At 43.3% G+C, this 19,505-nt stretch overlaps 1 protein-coding gene across 1 annotated transcript in view; it reads left to right on the forward strand.

Moving 5' to 3' along the window:
* Positions 1-8,350: 8,350 nt before the first annotated feature.
* Positions 8,351-19,505, forward strand: part of igf2bp1 (insulin-like growth factor 2 mRNA binding protein 1) — a 38,323-nt gene continuing 27,168 nt past the window's right edge. The window contains exons 1-2 of the mRNA XM_062480555.1: positions 8,351-8,911; positions 10,218-10,278. Coding sequence (XP_062336539.1) covers positions 8,737-8,911; positions 10,218-10,278 — 236 coding nt within the window. The 5' untranslated portion in view covers positions 8,351-8,736. The remainder of the gene's footprint in view (positions 8,912-10,217; positions 10,279-19,505) is intronic.

Here is a 19,505-nt window from a genome sequence, read left to right on the forward strand (position 1 = left end):
GACCAGTGTCGTTTCTCTTGATAAATGTGCAGATGTTCAATATAAAACCTATCATTTCACAGAGGGAACTCAAGTCAGGAATTTTCGAGGAGGCTTGAAAATGTTAAAACAGTATGAAGCCTGCTTAAGGATGGACTCCTCTAAAAGAAGTTGGAGCCATTTAGAACTTTAATACAATCTGACATCTGGCTGTGTCGCTGTTATCACTACATTGTACATGTACAACAAGTGTTTAATAAAATATAACATTTTTTCAAATAAAATGTCTTGACTACTTCTGCATGTTTTGTGCCTATGCATGCCTTGCCATCTTTAGAGTACTTTTGCATTTGAACTTGTACAGGCACTGATGCAATGCTGAGGGAAGGTCGACGCCTATAGGACTACAATTCCCGTGGGGAAGTCTGGTCAGCCACCGTGTCCATATAGTTTGATGGTTACATTTCAGATATGTGTCTTTGATCGGCCTCTCACTCAGATGCACCACAGAGGACGCACAGTTTCCACTCAGTCTTGTGTTCTCTGAGAAACAGGCAGGCAAAAGAAGACATAGTAAGATTCCTTCACTGACCACTACTTGGGCAGAATGGGTTTGGAGGTGTCAGTGTGCTACAACGTCACCTTGAATTACACCATTCCGAGGACAGACTATGTTATGTGCTGGACAACCCATGTAGTCCTTGACTTAGCACCTTCCAAGATAGGGTGGAAACTTGCACGAGTTTTATTTTCTTACTCGATTTAAAAAATCATCAGTATCACAGACGTGTCTTAAACTCTCACAACTCATTTCAGAGACATTTCAGAGATGACGTGTATTGATGAACTTGAGATGGAAAACAGATGGTGCCAGACTTACAATACAGTTGTCCTATGTTTTATGTTGGAGAGTCATGAGTTCTCCCGAAACAAAGATATTTTGAATATGTTGAACAAAGATATGGTGAACTTGATGAATTCTTTCGAACCACCTACCTTCCCAAATGGGAAAATCTGTACGAGTATCTCGATCGGCTGCGTTTGTACATTTCCAAATGTCAGTCAGAAGCTGATAGTGTCTGAAACTAAAAGATTAAGTTGTGTCCGACATTCAAGTTCTCAAGTTGAAAGCGCAATGATTGAGTGGCGCAGTGGAATCCGTGTTGCCTTCGTCAGTATAAACACAAACATCACTGTTTATTAAAGTGATTTTATTCAAGAAAAGGAAACAGGTTATCGTCATGAAACCATTCGTGCACAAAACACCGTCATAAATAAGTGGACAACGAGGACTTGTCATTTAACATAATTTATTATGAATAAGTGTTGAAGGTATAACCATTAATTATATTATAACTATTATTTGCATTGGTTTTCGTTATTGTCAAATTGTATATTATTATTACCATTATTATTAGCGGGGTGGAAAATAGCATAGGGGTATTGTTATTGTTAATATTAGCTACACATTTCATTAGTCTGTTTTATAAAGACAGTGGTACTGTATAAGCCTGCGAATATATCCTATGTTATCTTGAATAAAGAAAATATTCATTCGGCAAGACTATGAGAACAACTTAAAACAAAATATAAATAGTTTCACATAGGTGGTCTATTTCTTGATTTGAAAAATACAACACCAACGTGTTTCAACAATATTGGTAAACGTACCTATGGAGGTCTATAAAGTATAGACTTACTGTCAAAAATGATGTCACATTCATATTTATATCCCTTTTGTATGCTTATTTCGTTTGTACTTAATATGGATCTTGTTTTAGAATAATTTGCAGTTTCGATGGCATTTCACTTGGCTTGCAGTGAAACATCTGATGTGCCCTTAAAACAGTTTGTTCGTTCATAAACTGTTGTAGAAATAAAACAGAAATAGAACTAACATTCAATATGAACCATTTTAACGTACTATTTCCTCAACTGCCTTGTTAATTCATTTTGAACTATTTTAAAGACGAAAAGATTAGTTATCCTACATATAAATGCTCAAACTATCAATCAATAGACCCCTACACGATTTGTCAGTTATAGAGCAAATTAAATGTTATATTTCTGGTAAACAAGGCAGTTATTTTATGTACCACCAATGAAGATTATAAAAACTAAAACTACAAACTCATAAATTCGATAAAACACCGATTAGGATCCAGTGCTCCCATAACATTCGGTTGTGATTTGATAAGGTTAACTGTGCTGGGAGTTGACAAAATATCCTTAATCTATATCATGTAGTGTACATGCTTTGAACATACATGATGCGTTGCCTCCACATGCCCACTTGGTGGAGGTATTCGCGAGCAAGACAAGAGCGTGGTCATGTCACGTCATGAGTAACCTTCTCATCAATCACTCACGCACTGCATAACCATGAACTCAAGTGGTTTGGTGAACGGAATAGTGGTCAATATCATGGGCATAATCTTTGCCATTTTATAGGCCGATTTGTACATCCTTAATTGTATGAAGAGCCTACTGGAGTAACAAACAACTTTCAGTTCCTTAGTCTGAATGCAGTGGCACTGCAAAACTACCATAGCCACAACGCTTCTACACAAATGTTTTTGAAGACACAATTCAATCGTTTTAATTGTCTGTTTGCTTTGAGAAATAGAAAAATTCGTTTTAGTAATTATATAAGGAATGGATACTTTGGGTTTTTTTGCGCACACTTGTCTGTTGTTGATGTGTTCTGCGTAGTCTCTCCTGCCCCCCCTCTCTCTCTCCTGCCCCCCTCTCTCTCCCTCTCCCCCTCTCTCTCCATTTTGTGCAGTCAAATAACAGGCTGTTGTATCAGGGGGCGCCACATGAGGAATCTTTAATCAAACCAATAGTGAGTATGTCTTGAAATACGATGCTTTGGAAACTATTCAAACGTTAGAAACATTCCAAAGTTTTTATCGGTGTACTTTGTAGGACTAGGGAGATATTGCAAAATATTAGCCTTCAATAAGCAAACAGTTTAATCGTTTGTATGTTGCAGGTCATTTAGAATAACTTCTTATTCGAGCAGATAACCATTAAATCATAATCATAACATGAACAGATACATTATACCGTTATTTCTATCATAGTTTGTCTTAGTTCCTTACACTACCACTTCACTTAATGCAACTGATTTCCATTCCAACCTTTCTATGTCAACGTTACATAAGAAACCATGTAATCTTCTGAAAATTAGGTATTTATATGTAAGCTTTTAAACAAAAATCAAAACGTTGGTTTTTGAACAATGTTTGGTGACATGTTTTTGAAACAGGAAACTATTAATCAATAGACTGTGGAATTTAAATCTCTAATGATTGTTTTGTATCAATTAACACCTATGAAAACCTAATGAATCCATCACAAACGTAAAAAGTGAGTGCTGAATGTCCAAGTAATTATATTTGTGCTTTCCTGACTACTATTCTAAATAGTGCTAATGTTTTGCAGATTATAGATGAATATATATTTCACAACACATTTTAACCGATCACTATAGTCATTTAGCAACATTCCTCATCTTCTGAACGTAATGAGAGCGTGCAGTTATCTTTTTCTGTAACCATGTGCCTGGGTCTCAAATTTCACCACCTTTAAACTAATATGTACATTGTAGACCTCAGTAACTTGAGTCAAAGTATAATGAGGTTTTGAAATGATTAAAATGATTTGTTAAAGAGCATTTGTTTGTCTATTTCAGTTATACATTTTGATTGATGGGTCAATTGGTTCATTGATTGATCATTATCATTCATTGCTTCCCATATAAAGGAACCATCCCACTCTTCCAAAGTTAAAATATATATATTTAATATTTTGACCACTTATATCACACACTATTGCACTCGTTTGTTCATGTTTTATTACATGTTCTTCTTTATTGACAGATTGTGAAAGAGGGAGAACTCTGTCGTCGTGTTACACTTTTAACATTTGTCTTATCCTGATATAGAGAAACATGTTAACACCCAACAGGTCTACTCCATAGGACTTCCAAAAGATGCAGAACCATTTAGGACTCCATTGTTGAGCATGTGACCATGGCTCCCCAGAGATGAGTAAATCTGGATTAGGAGGGGTTTTGCAGAGGAAGCACATTTACACAGGCCACAGACAAGCATGCATGGCCCACACTCGACCATGAGGGTAGGCCTCTGATAAACTGATTCCTGTGTGATGATGATTTGCTGCTGGTCATCAAAATACTTTTTGAAAGAAAAGTGGGATCTCACATCAGTTAGTACGGTCCCTGATTCAAATTTGTGTGATAGACCATTATTTGAAGAGAAAAACAAGACAGGTTTGAGTGTTAGGGTTAGTATTGGAAATATTTCATTGATGGTGTATTTTCCCTGAGTACAGAAATGCCTGCCATTTCTAAACTGATCTGAACATTCAAAAGGTGTTTTCAAACGTTACATTTAGTCATTTTTAGTCATTTTAGCCTTGCTGCTGAAGGAGTGGACCCAGTTCCACTTCAGAGGAAACAGTCATGAGATGTTCTCTCTCCCCCTGTCTCTCTTCCTCCCCCCCTCTTCTTCTCTCTCCCTCCCCCCCTCTTCCTCTCTCTCCACTCCTCTCTTTCTCTCTCCCTCCCCCTGTTTTTCTCTCTCTCCCTCCATCCCTCTTCTTCTCTCTTCCTCTCTCTCCCCCCCTCTCTCTCTCTCTTCCTCCCCCCTCTTCTCTCTTCTCTCTCTTCCCCCACTACCTCTCTCTCTCTCCCTCCCTATCCTCTCTCTCTCTGTCTCCCTCTCTCTCTCGCTCCCTCCCTCTCTCTCCCCCTCCCTCCCTCTCTCTCCCTCTCTCCCCCTCCCTCTCTCTCTCGCTCTACCTCCCTCCCTCTCTCTCCCCCTCCCCCCTCTCTCTCTCTCTCTCTCCCTCCCTCTCTCTCCCCCTCCCCCCTCTCTCTCTCTCCCTCTCCCCCTCCCTCTCTCTCTCGCTCTCCCTCCCTCCCTCTCTCTCCCCCTCTCTATGATAATAACCTCTGTCTTTGGTCTGGCATAGTTCCACATGTCGGACAAATACATTCAGGGTAGTCAATGTTTTGCTGGCCTGTTTCATTGAAACGATATATATTATAATGCATCACCTTTACCCATTCATCTTCATACTGCGTGACATTTGATTCTTGTAATCATCCTTGGAAAAGCTACTGCAAGCCTTGAACAAAGTACTTTGAAATTGATAGTCAGAGATTTGTCTGTACAAAGGTATCTGCAACAGCATTTGAGGAACTGGATGAAGGAATACTGTTTCATGTACCAAGAACTGGGGATCATGAAGTCTAAACCCTTACATCTGCAGCTGTTTTCTCAGATACTGGTGTAAATGTGTACAAAATTCATGCATTCATTTTAGTTACCTACATAGTTGTGTACTTTTGTGTAGTCTGAATGAATGTGCACTGTATAGACAATAGTTAGGGTTAGGGTTACTGCAAATGAACCAACCTTTTTTCAGTTCGATACAAATGTAAGCCTAACTGACTGCTTTACACCAGTCAATTTACCATCACTCTAGTTTATAAAGGTTGATTATAAATCAATGAGAGGATGCCATCAATGCTAGTACCTCCCCAATATGAGCACTTTCCCAGGAGTTAGTTCTACCATGTAGTCCTCGGCTTGATTACAAGTGCTTTCTGCACTTTTCCCATCATGCAACAGTGTAGAGGCACCATTCTGCATTCCCGCCTAATTTAACCTCTGCTTCCCCCAAACCTTTGACCTCTTTCTATGCTCCTCCCTCCCTCACACACACACACACACACACACAACTGCCACTCAATATGGTTGCTTTACCTAGGAGTGAGATTAGGAAGTGAGCTTTGTGTATTTTCCTTATAGACCTTTATTTCCAGGTTTCTCACTTAAAACATCCAGTGCTTTAACAGCTCAACTCACACCCAATACTGAACAAAAAGAACACAGTAGGAACCAGTCGTGTTTTATCTAACTATCAACTAATACACATCAAAGACACAATGAAGAAGTTTTCCCTGGGCAACATGGTATGGGGGACACCTTCTGTAAATCTCCTAAACTGCAGCGGAGACAGCAAGTCTCAGATTCCCATTCATTTCTTACCTTTTGTGTTTTCTATTTATACACGCTGCGAACTGCTTGCTCACGCTGAGATAATATTTAGCTTGATGTCAGCATATTTTATGCATTTTATGGAAAATATCTTGTGACTGTGTGGAAACTTCCCACTCATAATCTTCTATTGACCAAAACTCACAATATACATAGAGTAGCTCACAATAGCACCACAATATTTGACACCAACTTCTTTTATTGCATTTTTCGCAATAGTTTTGCCAATAATTTCAACAGTATTTCAACATCTAACCTTGGTACCTGAGTTTTTTTTACTTGGTTCGGTTACTTCAAACTATCTATTATTTCTCATTTAGATAGTACTACTTGTAACATATTAACAGATATGGGAAATAAACAGCTGATTCTGGATTTCAATCGTTTATCAGCTGTTGTTATCAGACTTGCATTCATGGTCATCTCACGTCCTACATTCCTTTCCAGATACCTTGTTTTAAACAGACTATTTTGAATGATTGTCTTACCAGCTTTTAGTGAACACTGCAGTAACGGACTCGTCTGAACCAGAATGTGCTCGTGCAGTTTCCTTATAATACAACTAGAATGTTTTTTCCCAAAAATGTTTAATGGTACATGGCCGAGGTTCTTATTGGTAGATCACTATAAGATTGTATCAAAATATAGGCTACGATTGGCGTTATCCTCAAGGTCTAATTACCGGTTTTGAAAATGTTGTTGTTTTTTGGTTGGGAAGGGCAGTTCCCAAGGATGACAAAAAATGTGTTTCGTACCAACATGTTAGGTGATCGTAACTCTCATAACTCATGCATTGTTCCAGCTGGCTTGTCTCGTGAGATTACTTTTTTCCTCAACTCATAGGTTAGTCAACAAATAGAAACGTGACTTGAATTCAATTCAATAGCCTGTGTTTAGATATATGTTGTGACCATATATAGTACCCCGTAGCCGTAATTAATAAAATGACATCTAGCTCTTTAGATCTCTCTCCCTTTGTCTAAACAGGAATCTTTTCCAACCTTTCAGAGCACGCAAATTCAACATTGACTGCAACACTGAATACAGTATGGCTCAATGCCAAATACATCCAACTCTTTTATTCTGAATTTTCATCATGTGAGGATTTAAGTAGCCTATATGTTTCGATTAAGATACACTGCACTTTGCCTTGGTCGCTTGTTCGCTCCGTGTGGTAGTGGAGCACAAGCAATTCACCCTCTGCGCTTTTGGGCCTGAGCATTTTAGATCCACCATTTTGAACATTCAATCACAATCTCGCGTGGCGAGGTACCATGTGGCAATAGCGAGCTGTCAGTTTCTCTAGACCCTATATGACGAAAACAGGATGAAGACCTCTCTGGCTGCTTGCCTGAAGCTCCGCTTGTCATATTCTACCTTATTTTAATTTGATTTGAAAATATTTAATACAATATCTTTTTTTTTAACACAGATCAAAGAAACTGCGGTAGAACCAAATGCGTACCAGACTCTCATTTGAATACATTGTAGCGCACACATTAATACAATGTAGCACTTAGTAATATTTCTCTCCCCCCCCCCCCCCCCAAGCACACCAATTACAATGTATCCAGTGAGTGGAGGTGCACCCGTGGCCTTTTTTTTATAACAACCCTGAACCATTTGTTTCAGCAGTTGAGACTTGAAGTTCACCACATAGGCTAGGTCATTTATGTAACACCATCCCGTCGACCAAATTCTTTACCACACAATGCATATTCATAGAAAGGGGAGGGTATCATTGGGTGGGGTGAACGGTCATGCATTTCATGAATACAGTATGTCCGACAACTGTAGCCTATTGGGCGAAAAGCTAATAGCCTAATACCATATTTGCTAGGACAATCCGCGGTGCTAGTAGATTAACGGGCCTGAACTGATGTGAACGCCCCCCCCCCTCCAAAAAAAACATGCACATATGAAAATCCTATAGATTATGTCTTGAAGGAAATATGTCCTCATGATGACTGATCTAAGGCACACAAGAAACACACTCGCGCATGTGTGGTCTACGTATTTCATGAAGCCCCTATACGCACGCGGCACGCTGTACTGTACAGCGCACAGCACGGAGAGGCTCGTCTCGCGCACAGCACACTCATCTGGTGAACAACTCCGCGAGGAGGGGCCGGCCCTTTCTCTTGCTACTCCAACGTACCACGTGGTTTCCTCTTTGCAAACAAAAAAAATTGTGAATTCCGAATCGGTTTAGAGGCGGTGCCATCGCGAGGCAGAGGGATCTGTGACAGAGCAGGGTACAACTCGAGGTTGAGGGGCACAGAGGAAAAAGGTTCTCCCGATCCCGCCATACTTACCACTATTCCACCACACAGCCATCATCAAATTAACTCCAACTGATCCATCTCAACAGTGGTGAGGTACATTTGCCTGGGTTGCTGCATTCAAGCTTTTTCCACTTCTGTGTTGGACTTAATCAGACTACGTTTTTTTTTTTTTGCCATCACTTTTGACGTTTAGCCATTTTTTTTTCTTTTATTAGAACTTTCAGAAATACATTTCATTTACTGCCGTAGGACATCTGCAAGTGCTCTGAACCTGTGATCGTCCTGGGCAGATAGAGATTTCTGTAATTGTTGCTTAATACAAAAGAAAAAGTTTTTGCGCTGATTTTTTCGTTTCAACTAGCGGACTATACATTTTCATCATGAACAAGCTATACATTGGAAATCTGAATGAAAACGTGACTGCAGAGGATTTGGTTAAAACCTTTGATGACAACAAGATTCCATACTCTGGGCAGTTTCTCATGAAAACTGGCTACGCGTTTGTGGATTGTCCAGACGACCAATGGGCCATGAAAGCTATTGAAACCTTTTCTGGTAAGTATTTGAACGTGCAGAACGAGCAACGTCTTACCTTTATGTTATTACGTTCGGTTCTGGAGGCCACCTAGGCACCATTACGCGGGGGCATGTCCACTTCCTCATCATCATAGTCCCAGTTTCATTGTGTACACTTTCTAGGGACGGCTCGGTTCAATGACAGCCAACTAGAAATGTATTTTATCTATACAGTCAGTCGACAGCTTTACCAAGTGCTTTAGCTTACGCCTAACAGCAAGATACTTAACTTTTACAGTGGAGGGGACTCCCATCCAGAGACCCTATTTAATGCTACCTCAACTGTTGGTGCCTATATATCTAAAATACTGCATTTTGGCGATCTGCATAAATTAAAAGGAAAGGTTCAACTTGTAGACTAATATTTCAGCCAGATGCCTGTGTATTTTGGCCTAATGTGCACACGCTTCTATTGTACTTGCCGAAGCCATGCACTGTAGTGCCTTGCATGACTAGGTTCTGTGTAGTCGGGTAGGCTACAGCTATAGAATCGAATAGCACCCCTCCCCCTTTTGGCTAGCTGACCACTATAGCCAAGATAAAATGCCTTTCTATGGGTAGTTATTAAGTACATATCAAAACCAATGTTTCACGTAAACAAGTGGATGATTTGATTTGCCCACTGAAGTTTATGCATGGCCTAAATACATGCCCATTTATTTCTCAAAGCATAACTGTGCTGATTTCATACTGTGCATTTTCACGATTTTCTACATGTGTAAAATGTGATGCGTGTACTATACTGCGCGAAGGTCGCCATGCTGCTTGTATGTAAAGCCTGAAATAGATCACTAAGAACTCGAGGGCATGAAAATGTGTAACTTCAGCTGTTTATGTTTGACAATGCACACTCCAATGAACGACACTGTAAAGTTACACGTTTCTATCAAACGTTTGATTTTCTCACAAGTTAATGGTCCGATTTTAGCCTGGAAATTGATATGTAAACTAGAAAAAGAATGAAACGAGGAGCTTGCTAGTTTATAGACTGGAATTGTTGAATTAGTTTTTTTTTGTTGGGCCTAGTGTGTCACTTCTTGCTCTTCGTTTTTCATTGACATCTCTCGACCTATTAGTTGTGTTGATTATCTCTGTTAGCGTACATTTGATATGAAAATGTATAATTAAAAACAAATAACAAAGGCTTGTACGAAGGCTAAACCATAAATAGCTTAGAATTAAACATTTTCATAAAGGAGAAGGGCTATTGTTTTTCACACCATGCGTGGACTAATGAGTAGTTGTCATGGCCTCATCGTTTTCAACATAAACATTTATTTTTCAGGTAAAGTGGAGCTACATGGAAAACGTATCGAGGTCGAACACTCTGTCCCTAAGAAGCAAAGGTATTTAACACCACCCTTCCCCCAATAAGAATTCAATTGTTGCATCTCGTAATGTATGACTTCAGTTTGCTGAAAAGAAGACATTTTGTAATTCAAGTTGCAACGTGCACCTATAGCTCGTGTTGAGCTATAGATCTAGTGAATCCTTAAATGTTGAAGGACTCCCAAACGTATACGTGAATGGGGTTCATAGCGATTTAACATTATGTCATGTATTGTATGTCATACTGGACTGTGAAGCCAGTTCACGTAAAGCGTAGCTTGTGCCAAGGCCTGCATACGTTCGTTGCGTTAATAACTCTTCCAATTCTCATCTTGGATATTCATTCATTCAGACCGTTGTGACGAAAGGTTGCAACGTTTTCGTAATACAGCAAATGTCTATTGAGCTTTCCAACGTCCTTCCAGAGGCCTACAAGTGTCCTACAAAGCAATGGGCTTTTCTGTGTAGGATACTGCTGTGTAGCCTACTGCTGTAGATGTACCTTATTTATTTATATAGGCCTAGGTCTCGTTAAAATCTGAACATATGCTTGGCTCCTCGCTTTCTGAGCATGGTGATATTGTCGTTTACAAATGTGAAATTGCCTATGAAAATGAATGACGTGGGCTACGTATAGGCTACTAGCTTCTTTAAATGGAGGTTGACGAACGTATAGTATAGATTCTTGTGTCACCGTAGGCTAGGCCTACAGCCTTGTTTTCTCTTTGATTGAATTTCGCTATTCTCTCTTAGATCTCAAACCTGAGTTAAGCAAATTCTTTAGGCAAGTTAAACACATTGTCTTACATTTGTAGACGATATTTATTTTTTTACCCAAGCTTTTGACGCTCAAAATAGGGTTAGGGCTACGAGAAGGCCTTTCTAGGGAATGTTCTTGCATTAAGGAGAGTTGAAGGGTCAAGACAGAGCAGTTGAGGCAATAATTGAACCTTGGGTCAATTGGGTATGATATACAAGAGGTCTGTCTTGTATTTGGTTTGGAGACTGGATTTTTAAACATACCACAGCCTATTGCAGTGATTAGTAATGGATATAATATTTCCTTATTTTAAAATCATTTTTGTGTAGCCTGCATGTTAAAAAAAATCAGGCATTGGCACTTGGAATTAAAAGCTGAAACAAAATGGTGACATTGCGCGCCCCTCCCTCTTTCACAGTTGACCTCGTTTAAAATGCAATAATACAGCATTCTTCTAGTTAAAACATCAATCATTGGCCACGACCTTTCAATTACAGTTATAACGTAGCCTATGCAGTTGGCAAAGTAAAACAAACATTTGTTAACTATATCGATTAATTAAACACGTGTTCAGGAGTAGCCTATATCATTCATATAAAATAAATATGCCTACCTGTTTTAGAATCATTTTTCATCTACATGTCACATCTGTTATATCGATATTCCATGGTTTATTTTTTTTATAACACTAAACATGTTCAATCATTGTACACCTTTTATTTGCTCCAAATTCACATTACGAAAAAAAGGCCCTAGTGTTTGCATGCGCTCTGCGAAAGAGGGGTTGAACTCACCAAGTTATATGGCATTTCTCGTTAGTTATGTTAGTCTATGGACATATTGCAATTCCAAATCAATTAATGCTCATAATTAAGCTGTTACATTGATTTGGGATAGGTTTAACAAACCACGATTCGGTTTAAGTAAAACATAACTACTCAATAGTTGTGTAGAAAGTGAGAAAGTCCCGCTGACGACCTATATAGCGTGTACGAATTAAGAATACAAACGTGATGAATACTTTCCATAATATATTTCATTGTTGCTCGAGAGCTGTGCCTTGGCTGGAACACAACACGTGGTCGCCCCTACATAGAGAAGTCATCCAACGTCACTCGACTGGGGAAGAAATGGCGAGCCTGTTTTACTCACCGTTTAAAAACGGTCGCCTCACACTCTGAGACGAAACTTCCTGCCCAGTATCTTTCCATTACCGATCAGGCACAACCATATAGCGAGCTTTAGGATTTTAGGTTCAAAGTTAACGTTTCAGTCAACAACCTATGACCAACACAAAATGGCCGTGGATACATCCTGATCGCAGTAAGAGTTCAGTTCATTGTGCATTTATATACATAAATAAAGCTTTATTTTAGTTTATTGGTTGTAATCAATAATAGTAATGATTTAGATTTATCTGGTTGTCATTATATATTTGAAAGGTAATACATTATTTTGGAAAAATTTGCCAAAATGTGTGCCTCTTCCTAGGCCGGTGTAAACGAAATTACATGCCCAGTATTTGGGCATCGTTGTTTTTTATTTGAAGCCGAGACTCGAGTTTCACGAAAAAAGTTTATTAAAAAGTTGTAATTTATTAAGGTATGAGAAAACAGTTCAAAGTTGTTTTTAACTCGTGCACCTCACAGCTTTGAGGCCCCTATATAACAGCTTGCCATCTTATTCCCTTTTTTACTCGTTTGTGTTCATTTAACCTATTCTGGCTCCGTTATTACACATCCATGTGAATTGTGTTGATAAGCCATGCTAGCTAACTTTCTATTATGATGACTGAAGTATAAAAAAATGTAGGCCTACGTGGATGTTTCATTTGCAGTCAATGTATTAAAATGAGCAGTTTTCCTATTTAAGTCATTTTCAGTATATGCTACGTGTTTCTTAGTGTGTTATGGACTGTACAGTGTATGAATGGTAGGAAAAAGTAGTAAGATGTCAGGAGGCCTGTGGGGGGAAAAAGAATAGAATTCGGGGAATCCATGTTTGTGTGTGTGTGTGTGTGAGAGAGAGAGAGAGAGAGAGAGAGAGAGAGAGAGAGAGAGAGAGAGAGGGAGACAGTTTGTGAGTGGGGGAGAGAGAGAGGGAGACAGTTTGTGAGTGGGGGAGAGAGAGAGGGAGAAAGTTTGTGAGTGGGGGAGAGAGAGATGGGGTGGAAGGAGTGGGATGGTCAAAGGGGAAGGTTCTTCAGAGGGAGTCTGACTGCCCCCCCCCCTCGTGCTAACCCTTCCTGCCTTCTTACATAACATACAGTGCAAATGAGAAATGTATGTACTACATGGGGGTGGGGGGTAGACTCTTGGAAAGATTGGCGTGGTCACGGACAATGAAAAGGCTCTGAATGTGCTCTTGTGACTCCTCAAAGGTTGTGTCTGATGCCTCCTGGCAGCAAAAGGCGTGTTGCTTTTGGGGAAAAGTGCGCGCATTGTCGTGCTTTTAGAGAAGCATGGGTCCTCACCGGAGAATACGCATTCAACGGTCGGACCAAAAATGCATTGGTTCAACGTTGTTCGGCATAAGACATTTCTGAAGGGTTTGTCCAAGTTCAGTGGAAAGTACACAGACTGCCACAAAGGCTACGAGAGCAGAGCAGTGAGGAATGTTAGCATGCAGTTAGAGCCTAACGTTTGGGCATCTGTGTACTTCTGAAACAGAGCTTTAAACGCCACCTCCTTAACGCCACCTCCTTAACGCCAGGTGTTTGAAAGGAACACCTGCTGGAGCCTCCATCCATCATATCTTTTTTTTAAATCACAAAATGTACAACACTGCCTCCAGAGAAGCTACATAAAGGAGGTCCAACGGGCTGTGTCTGTTGTGACAGAGCAGTAGTGATTTACCTGATTTATACCTGTTGACACCATATCTGTATTTAGGTGGCATCTTGTTTGCAGGGCGGTGCTAGCAGGGCGGTGCTAGCAGGGCGGTGCTTGCAGGGCGGTGCTAGCAGGGCGGTGCTAGCAGGGCGGTGCTTGCAGGGCGGTGCTTGCAGGGCGGTGCTTGCAGGGCGGTGCTAGCAGGGCGGTGCTAGCAGGGCGGTGCTTGCAGGGCGGTGCTTGCAGGGCGGTGCTAGCAGGGCGGTGCTTGCAGGGCGGTGCTAGCAGGGCGGTGCTAGCAGGGCGGTGCTTGCAGGGCGGTGCTTGCAGGGCGGTGCTTGCAGGGCGGTGCTTGCAGGGCGGTGCTAGCAGGGCGGTGCTAGCAGGGCGGTGCTAGCAGGGCGGTGCTTGCAGGGCGGTGCTTGCAGGGCGGTGCTTGCAGGGCGGTGCTTGCAGGGCGGTGTTTGCAGGGCGGTGCTAGCAGGGCGGTGCTTGCAGGGCGGTGCTTGCAGGGCGGTGGAGAAAGACTTCCCTCTGCACCTCCCAGGAACGTTCGGTACAATAATTGTTTGTTTTGTAAAACAGTTGTGTAATTATCTCCTTATCTCCCATTCTCCATTGTGATTCCCTCGCTGTAGCTCTCATCAAATGAAACTGCCCTTGGGTTATGCTGTCATCTTACGTAACACACTTTCCAGATTTGGGTCTGTGTTCCTTTTCTCCGTGTGTGCAGTGTGTGCCGCAGGAGTGTGGAGAAGAGGACAGGAATGGTTTGAAGTGAATCGGTTGTGTGGTTCTGACTCGCAACCGCCCCCCCCCCCCCACCAAAAAAAACCAAACAGAGTTAAGATGATTCACATAAACGTTAGTGACACGTTTCCCATCAAGCGAATAGTAAAACTCGAAACCTCACCCAGTGCTATCCGTTTGGTTCCTGAGTCACAAATGCAATCCAGCGAGTTTCGTGTGTCATCTTTTAAAAAGGACTTCCTGCGTCGTAACTGCTCGACAGCATTGTTGAGAGACTGATTTGAAAGCCCTTGATCTGATTGTGTCAAACCATTCTCTGTTGTGTAAACATGGGTGGTATAGAATAGCTGTCCGAGGCACAGGGAAGGCTACAGCATGCCGGCTGTTCCTTCCCCTCACAATAGTTGTACTACCAAAGGCAGGGCGGGGGAGGGGGCGGAGGGAGAGAGGGGGGTGCGACCAATCAGCTGGCTGGAACACCTGTGTGCCGTTTCGAGAGGCGGTCGACGCTGCAGCACGCGAGAAGTCGGTCGTCTTCCCCTCGCTCGCTCGCTCTCTGTCTTTGCTCTCTCTCTTTCCTCTCCCTCGCTTTTCTTTCCCTTGTTCTCCTCTTCCTCGCTCTCTTTCCCCTCTCTCTTTCTGTCTCTCTCTCTCTCTGTCTCTCTCTGTCTCTCTCTTCTTGTCTCGCTCGTTTCCGCCGCTCGCTCTTCCTCTTTTCTGCTTCCCCTGCTCTCCCTCTTGCTTGTTTCACTCTCAATGGCGTTTTCTCTCGCGTTTGCTCTCTCTCTCTCTCTCTCTCTCTCTCTCTCTCTCTCTCTCTCTCTCTCTCTCTCTCTCTCTCTCTCTCTTGCACCCAACCGTTCGCACGCTCACTGCGGGGAGGGAAGGAGGGAGGGGGGGGGCGGGGTGGGGTAAGATGACGTCAAGCACACGTCACGCTGCACACGGGGAAACGAGGGCCCAGGGTGCCGCCGGAGTCGCCAAACGGCGTGCCCGCACGCTCCTCCGGTCACCTGCCGCCGTTCCCTCCGGGGTCCGGGAGGAGGAGGAGCGCGGTGGGAGGGGCCCCCGGGGTGGAAGCGGCTCCTCGCAGGCTCGCCGAGGGGAGACGTGGGTGTCTGTGGCTCGGGGGAGAAGCAGGAAGACGGAAGGAGAGGAGGGGGCTGTTGTTGTTTTTGTAGGAATGAAAGAAAGAGATCAGAAATAGATACTCAAGAGAGAAAGAGGGGAGAGGGGGAGAGGAGAGGAGGGAGAGAGGAAGGAGAGATGAGAGGAGAGGTAGAGAGGGGGAAGGCAGCTTTTCCTTGAGAAAGGTGCTCCACGTAAAGGGGGATAGTCGTGTTAAATGTGTGCCGTCTCTTTAAGAACCCCCCATCCCCTTTGCGAGAGGGCCGTCTTCCCCCTCTCTCTGGTTCGAACCATCTGTCCTGCTAATGCAGGGGCTCGGTCGCCCTCAGCCCCGCGCTAGCCGGTTGACTAGCCGTGGCCGCCACCAAATCCTGTCCCTGTGCCCACACGCTGACGCACACACAAACACACACGAGAGAATGCTCACACACGCCAGCCATGGCCACTATGGGCAGCAAGCAGAGGGAACTGCAACATGTCCCACCTGGAAGAGGGAGGACAAGGTTGAAGAGAGAGAGGGAGGGGGGGGGTGTGATAGGCGGGGAGTGTGTGAGGGGGGGAGGGGTGGCGAGGCTCTGGTATGCTATTGAATGAGTCAACCTATATGGTGGTGGGAGGGGGAACAGATCTGCAATCAACACACGGTCAAATGGATTCCTGTGTGTGTGTGTGTGTGTGTGTGTGTCGGGGGTGTACCTAGCGGCAGTTGAAATGCTAACCTTAACGTAAACGTGATCCCTTCCCCACCTACGAGCGCGCACACACACACACACACAGACCACACTTGTATGGAGAAGCTACTGTAACCCTACTGTTGAGCACGTGAGGAATTGTGACTCAAAAGCAAAGATCTGGGGGGTGGGGGGGGGGGGGGAGTGGGGGAAGGGGAGTGAAGGGGGTGGGGGACGGGGGCCCCAGGGTAGACTAGTGCCTATGTGGACGGAAGGCAAAAGGGGCCCCCTTCATCTTGAAGCTTTCCTCGAAGCGTGTGTGTGTGTGTGTGTGTGCATGCTCACATTCATGTGAGTGTGTGAGTGTGTGTGTGTGTGTGCGCAAGGCAGTGTGTTTCATCCACTTCCACCCCTGTGGACCCAGGACATGTCCCCCAGGAGCGTCTCCCTGAGGATGGGCTTGCCCAGGAGATCCTCCCCTTCCTGGGGAGAGCGTCTCAGACGAGGGAGGGAGGTCCTGGTTCAGCTCTGAACTTTGCTCTCTCTCTGGCTGGCGTTATGTCATTGTTAGCTGTGAATCATTAGGAATTGTATTTGTTCCTAACAACAGGTGTGGTAGGGACTGTCTTTTGATTTTTAAAGGACATTTTGTCAGAAGAGATCAAGCCGTTTGGCAATTTCCCATTTTTTCATGCAAGGCTCAGTGCACTGTGTCACTGAATTAGTTAGATCAGTAGGATCTGCCCTTGCTGGTGTGAGGTTTGTATGTTGAGTTGTGAATGACGACCTGTGTTGAATCTAAAATGTGATGTAACCAGGACAGTCTCTTGTCGTGCAGACAAGGTATTTTTAAGGAAAGAAGTATCTTGACTGTCGTTACTAAATACCTATTTTATCCGCCCTATGTCAGCCATGCCTGCTGTTGTTTACCAATTACACTGTTCCTTGAAAACAGTGTTGCTCTCGAAGAGGAACTTGTTCTTTTGTCTTTGGGGGGGGCTCTCGCCCCTTGCCCTGTGACCTCTGACCCCCTCTGTGTGCCTTGTGAACCGACCTATCAGGAGAGACGGCACATCAGTTAGGAGGATCCTGCAGGAAAATGCTGAATCTAGCGAGCTCAGGCTGTTTGAAGTGTAGATCGTATCGTGGCTGAAAGCCGTTTTGTCCCATTTTAAATACTGGGTGCTGCCTTCCTTCTCTTTTGCTTGTCATGAAGAGCATTTCTGTTTCCCCTTGTAATACATTTGAAACAAGTTGGTGTGTGTGTGCTGCATTTGAGCTTTGTAAGACAGTTGTTGCTTCATGTATATAGAAACTCTGCATTTCAACAGTGCTCCTCAGAGCTTTAACACCATAATGACATGGACGTGTACGAAGTTGTTATCTTGTTACATGGTATTTTATCAGGGTCGTCCGCTGCCAGTTGAACTCTTCGAGTCGTATTTGAACGGGCCCGTAGCCTTAAAACGTCAAGCGAGTGCATTAAGAGATTGAGAGTTTCAACTCGAGTCAGTGTTGAGGCCATCCGAGGAGTTTGTGATCCTTTGGTCCTGCCTTTGTGTCTCGGGTCAGAAGATCTACGCCTCCATTTAGCTGTAGTCTTCTCTTGCCTTTTCTATCTAACTTAAACGGTTTTGTTCACTGATTCCTTTTGATATAGTTGTAATTAATATGGAGTAGGCGTCGAAAACAAGGACAAGGTTCATAAATCTATTTTGGTTTTAAAGGCGTATACTGTACATGGTTGTAAATCTCATGTTTCGGAACACACACTGTGGAGGACGTTTTAATGAAGTTAAATTTAGGTTTCAGCAGCAGGTATAAAGAGCAGTGAAGATACTATATTAAACGTCTCTTCGTGACATTAACATCTCTGTAATGAGGCAGAAAGACCAAAAATGACAACTTTTGACTTTGTCTTAGTAGACATGCTCTTGTTTTTAGAAATAACCTTTCAAGCTCCAGTTCACAGATGTTATGTTAACAACCACCATTCAGCTGAACCACTCAAATATCAGTCAATACTTGCTGATTTTCTTAGTCTGTCCTGCAGAATATGTGCCAAAGTGAATGTTCTACGAACCCTTGACACGCAATGGCCTCCTCTCATCAAGCAACTCAACTGGTCACGCCAACGTGCACCATCCCACCTGCGTGATGTGGGCGGACATTTTGTGCCCGAATTCACACTTCCTGTCCCGTCCACCAATGAGAGGAGAGGGAGGCACCAGGCCACATGCACATTGCAGCTGCGGTACTGCGAGTTATCTGGCCCGGGTGTTGCTGTTCCTCAGCGCCGTGACAGGGGCCACCACTTTGGGTTTGTCACCAGACGACCTCAGAGCGGAGAACACGCGTGTCTGGAGTCCCATGAAGGCTCACCTCAGAGCGGAGAACACGCGTGTCTGGAGTCCCATGAAGGCTCACCTCAGAGCGGAGAACACGCGTGTCTGGAGTCCCATGAAGGCTCTGGTGGCCGAGCCCCCACCACTGCCGGCTCGCTGCCGACCTGCCCACATGGGCGTGTGTGTGTCGGTCTTTGCAGTCAGAATGGCTGTTCTGATGCATGTTCATCCTACAGCCGTCCTTCTTCTTTCTGCAGTCTTACCAATTACATGGAGGAAAAGCATAAAGGCACTAACACATATTTTACACGCTTGGGCGGAGACGTGTGAGTGGAGCTTCAAACGAACGGAATATCGTCCGTTCCTACGCCTTTTTCTTCTTTCTTTATTCCTCCATTATTATTATTTTTTTACCTTGTTCAGACGCCTTCAGCGTCAAAATCCCCTTTTCCATCATCTGATTTCCCAGTGCTGATCCTCCTGAAACAAACGGCAGCCGACAAGGAAGGGCTTGTAGCTTAGCGAGAGGAAGGGTCTGAGATACCTTGTCAGTGAGCGTCAGAGCACATGCAGCAGATTAACGACACTCCCAGGATCCTTCAGAAGACGAGCTAGGGGTTGTTGCTGTAGCTCGAAGCAGAACGTCCAGATCACGCTGGCTTTCTGGTTTGTCCTGACGATTGACAGACTGTTAAGAGCATTCTTTGTTTTCTTTTTCTTTTTTTATCTTGTATTCCAAACGGTTCATTTGAAGGCTTT

Source organism: Osmerus eperlanus, chromosome 2 (genome assembly GCF_963692335.1).
Source record: "Osmerus eperlanus chromosome 2, fOsmEpe2.1, whole genome shotgun sequence".
NCBI lineage: Eukaryota > Metazoa > Chordata > Actinopteri > Osmeriformes > Osmeridae > Osmerus > Osmerus eperlanus.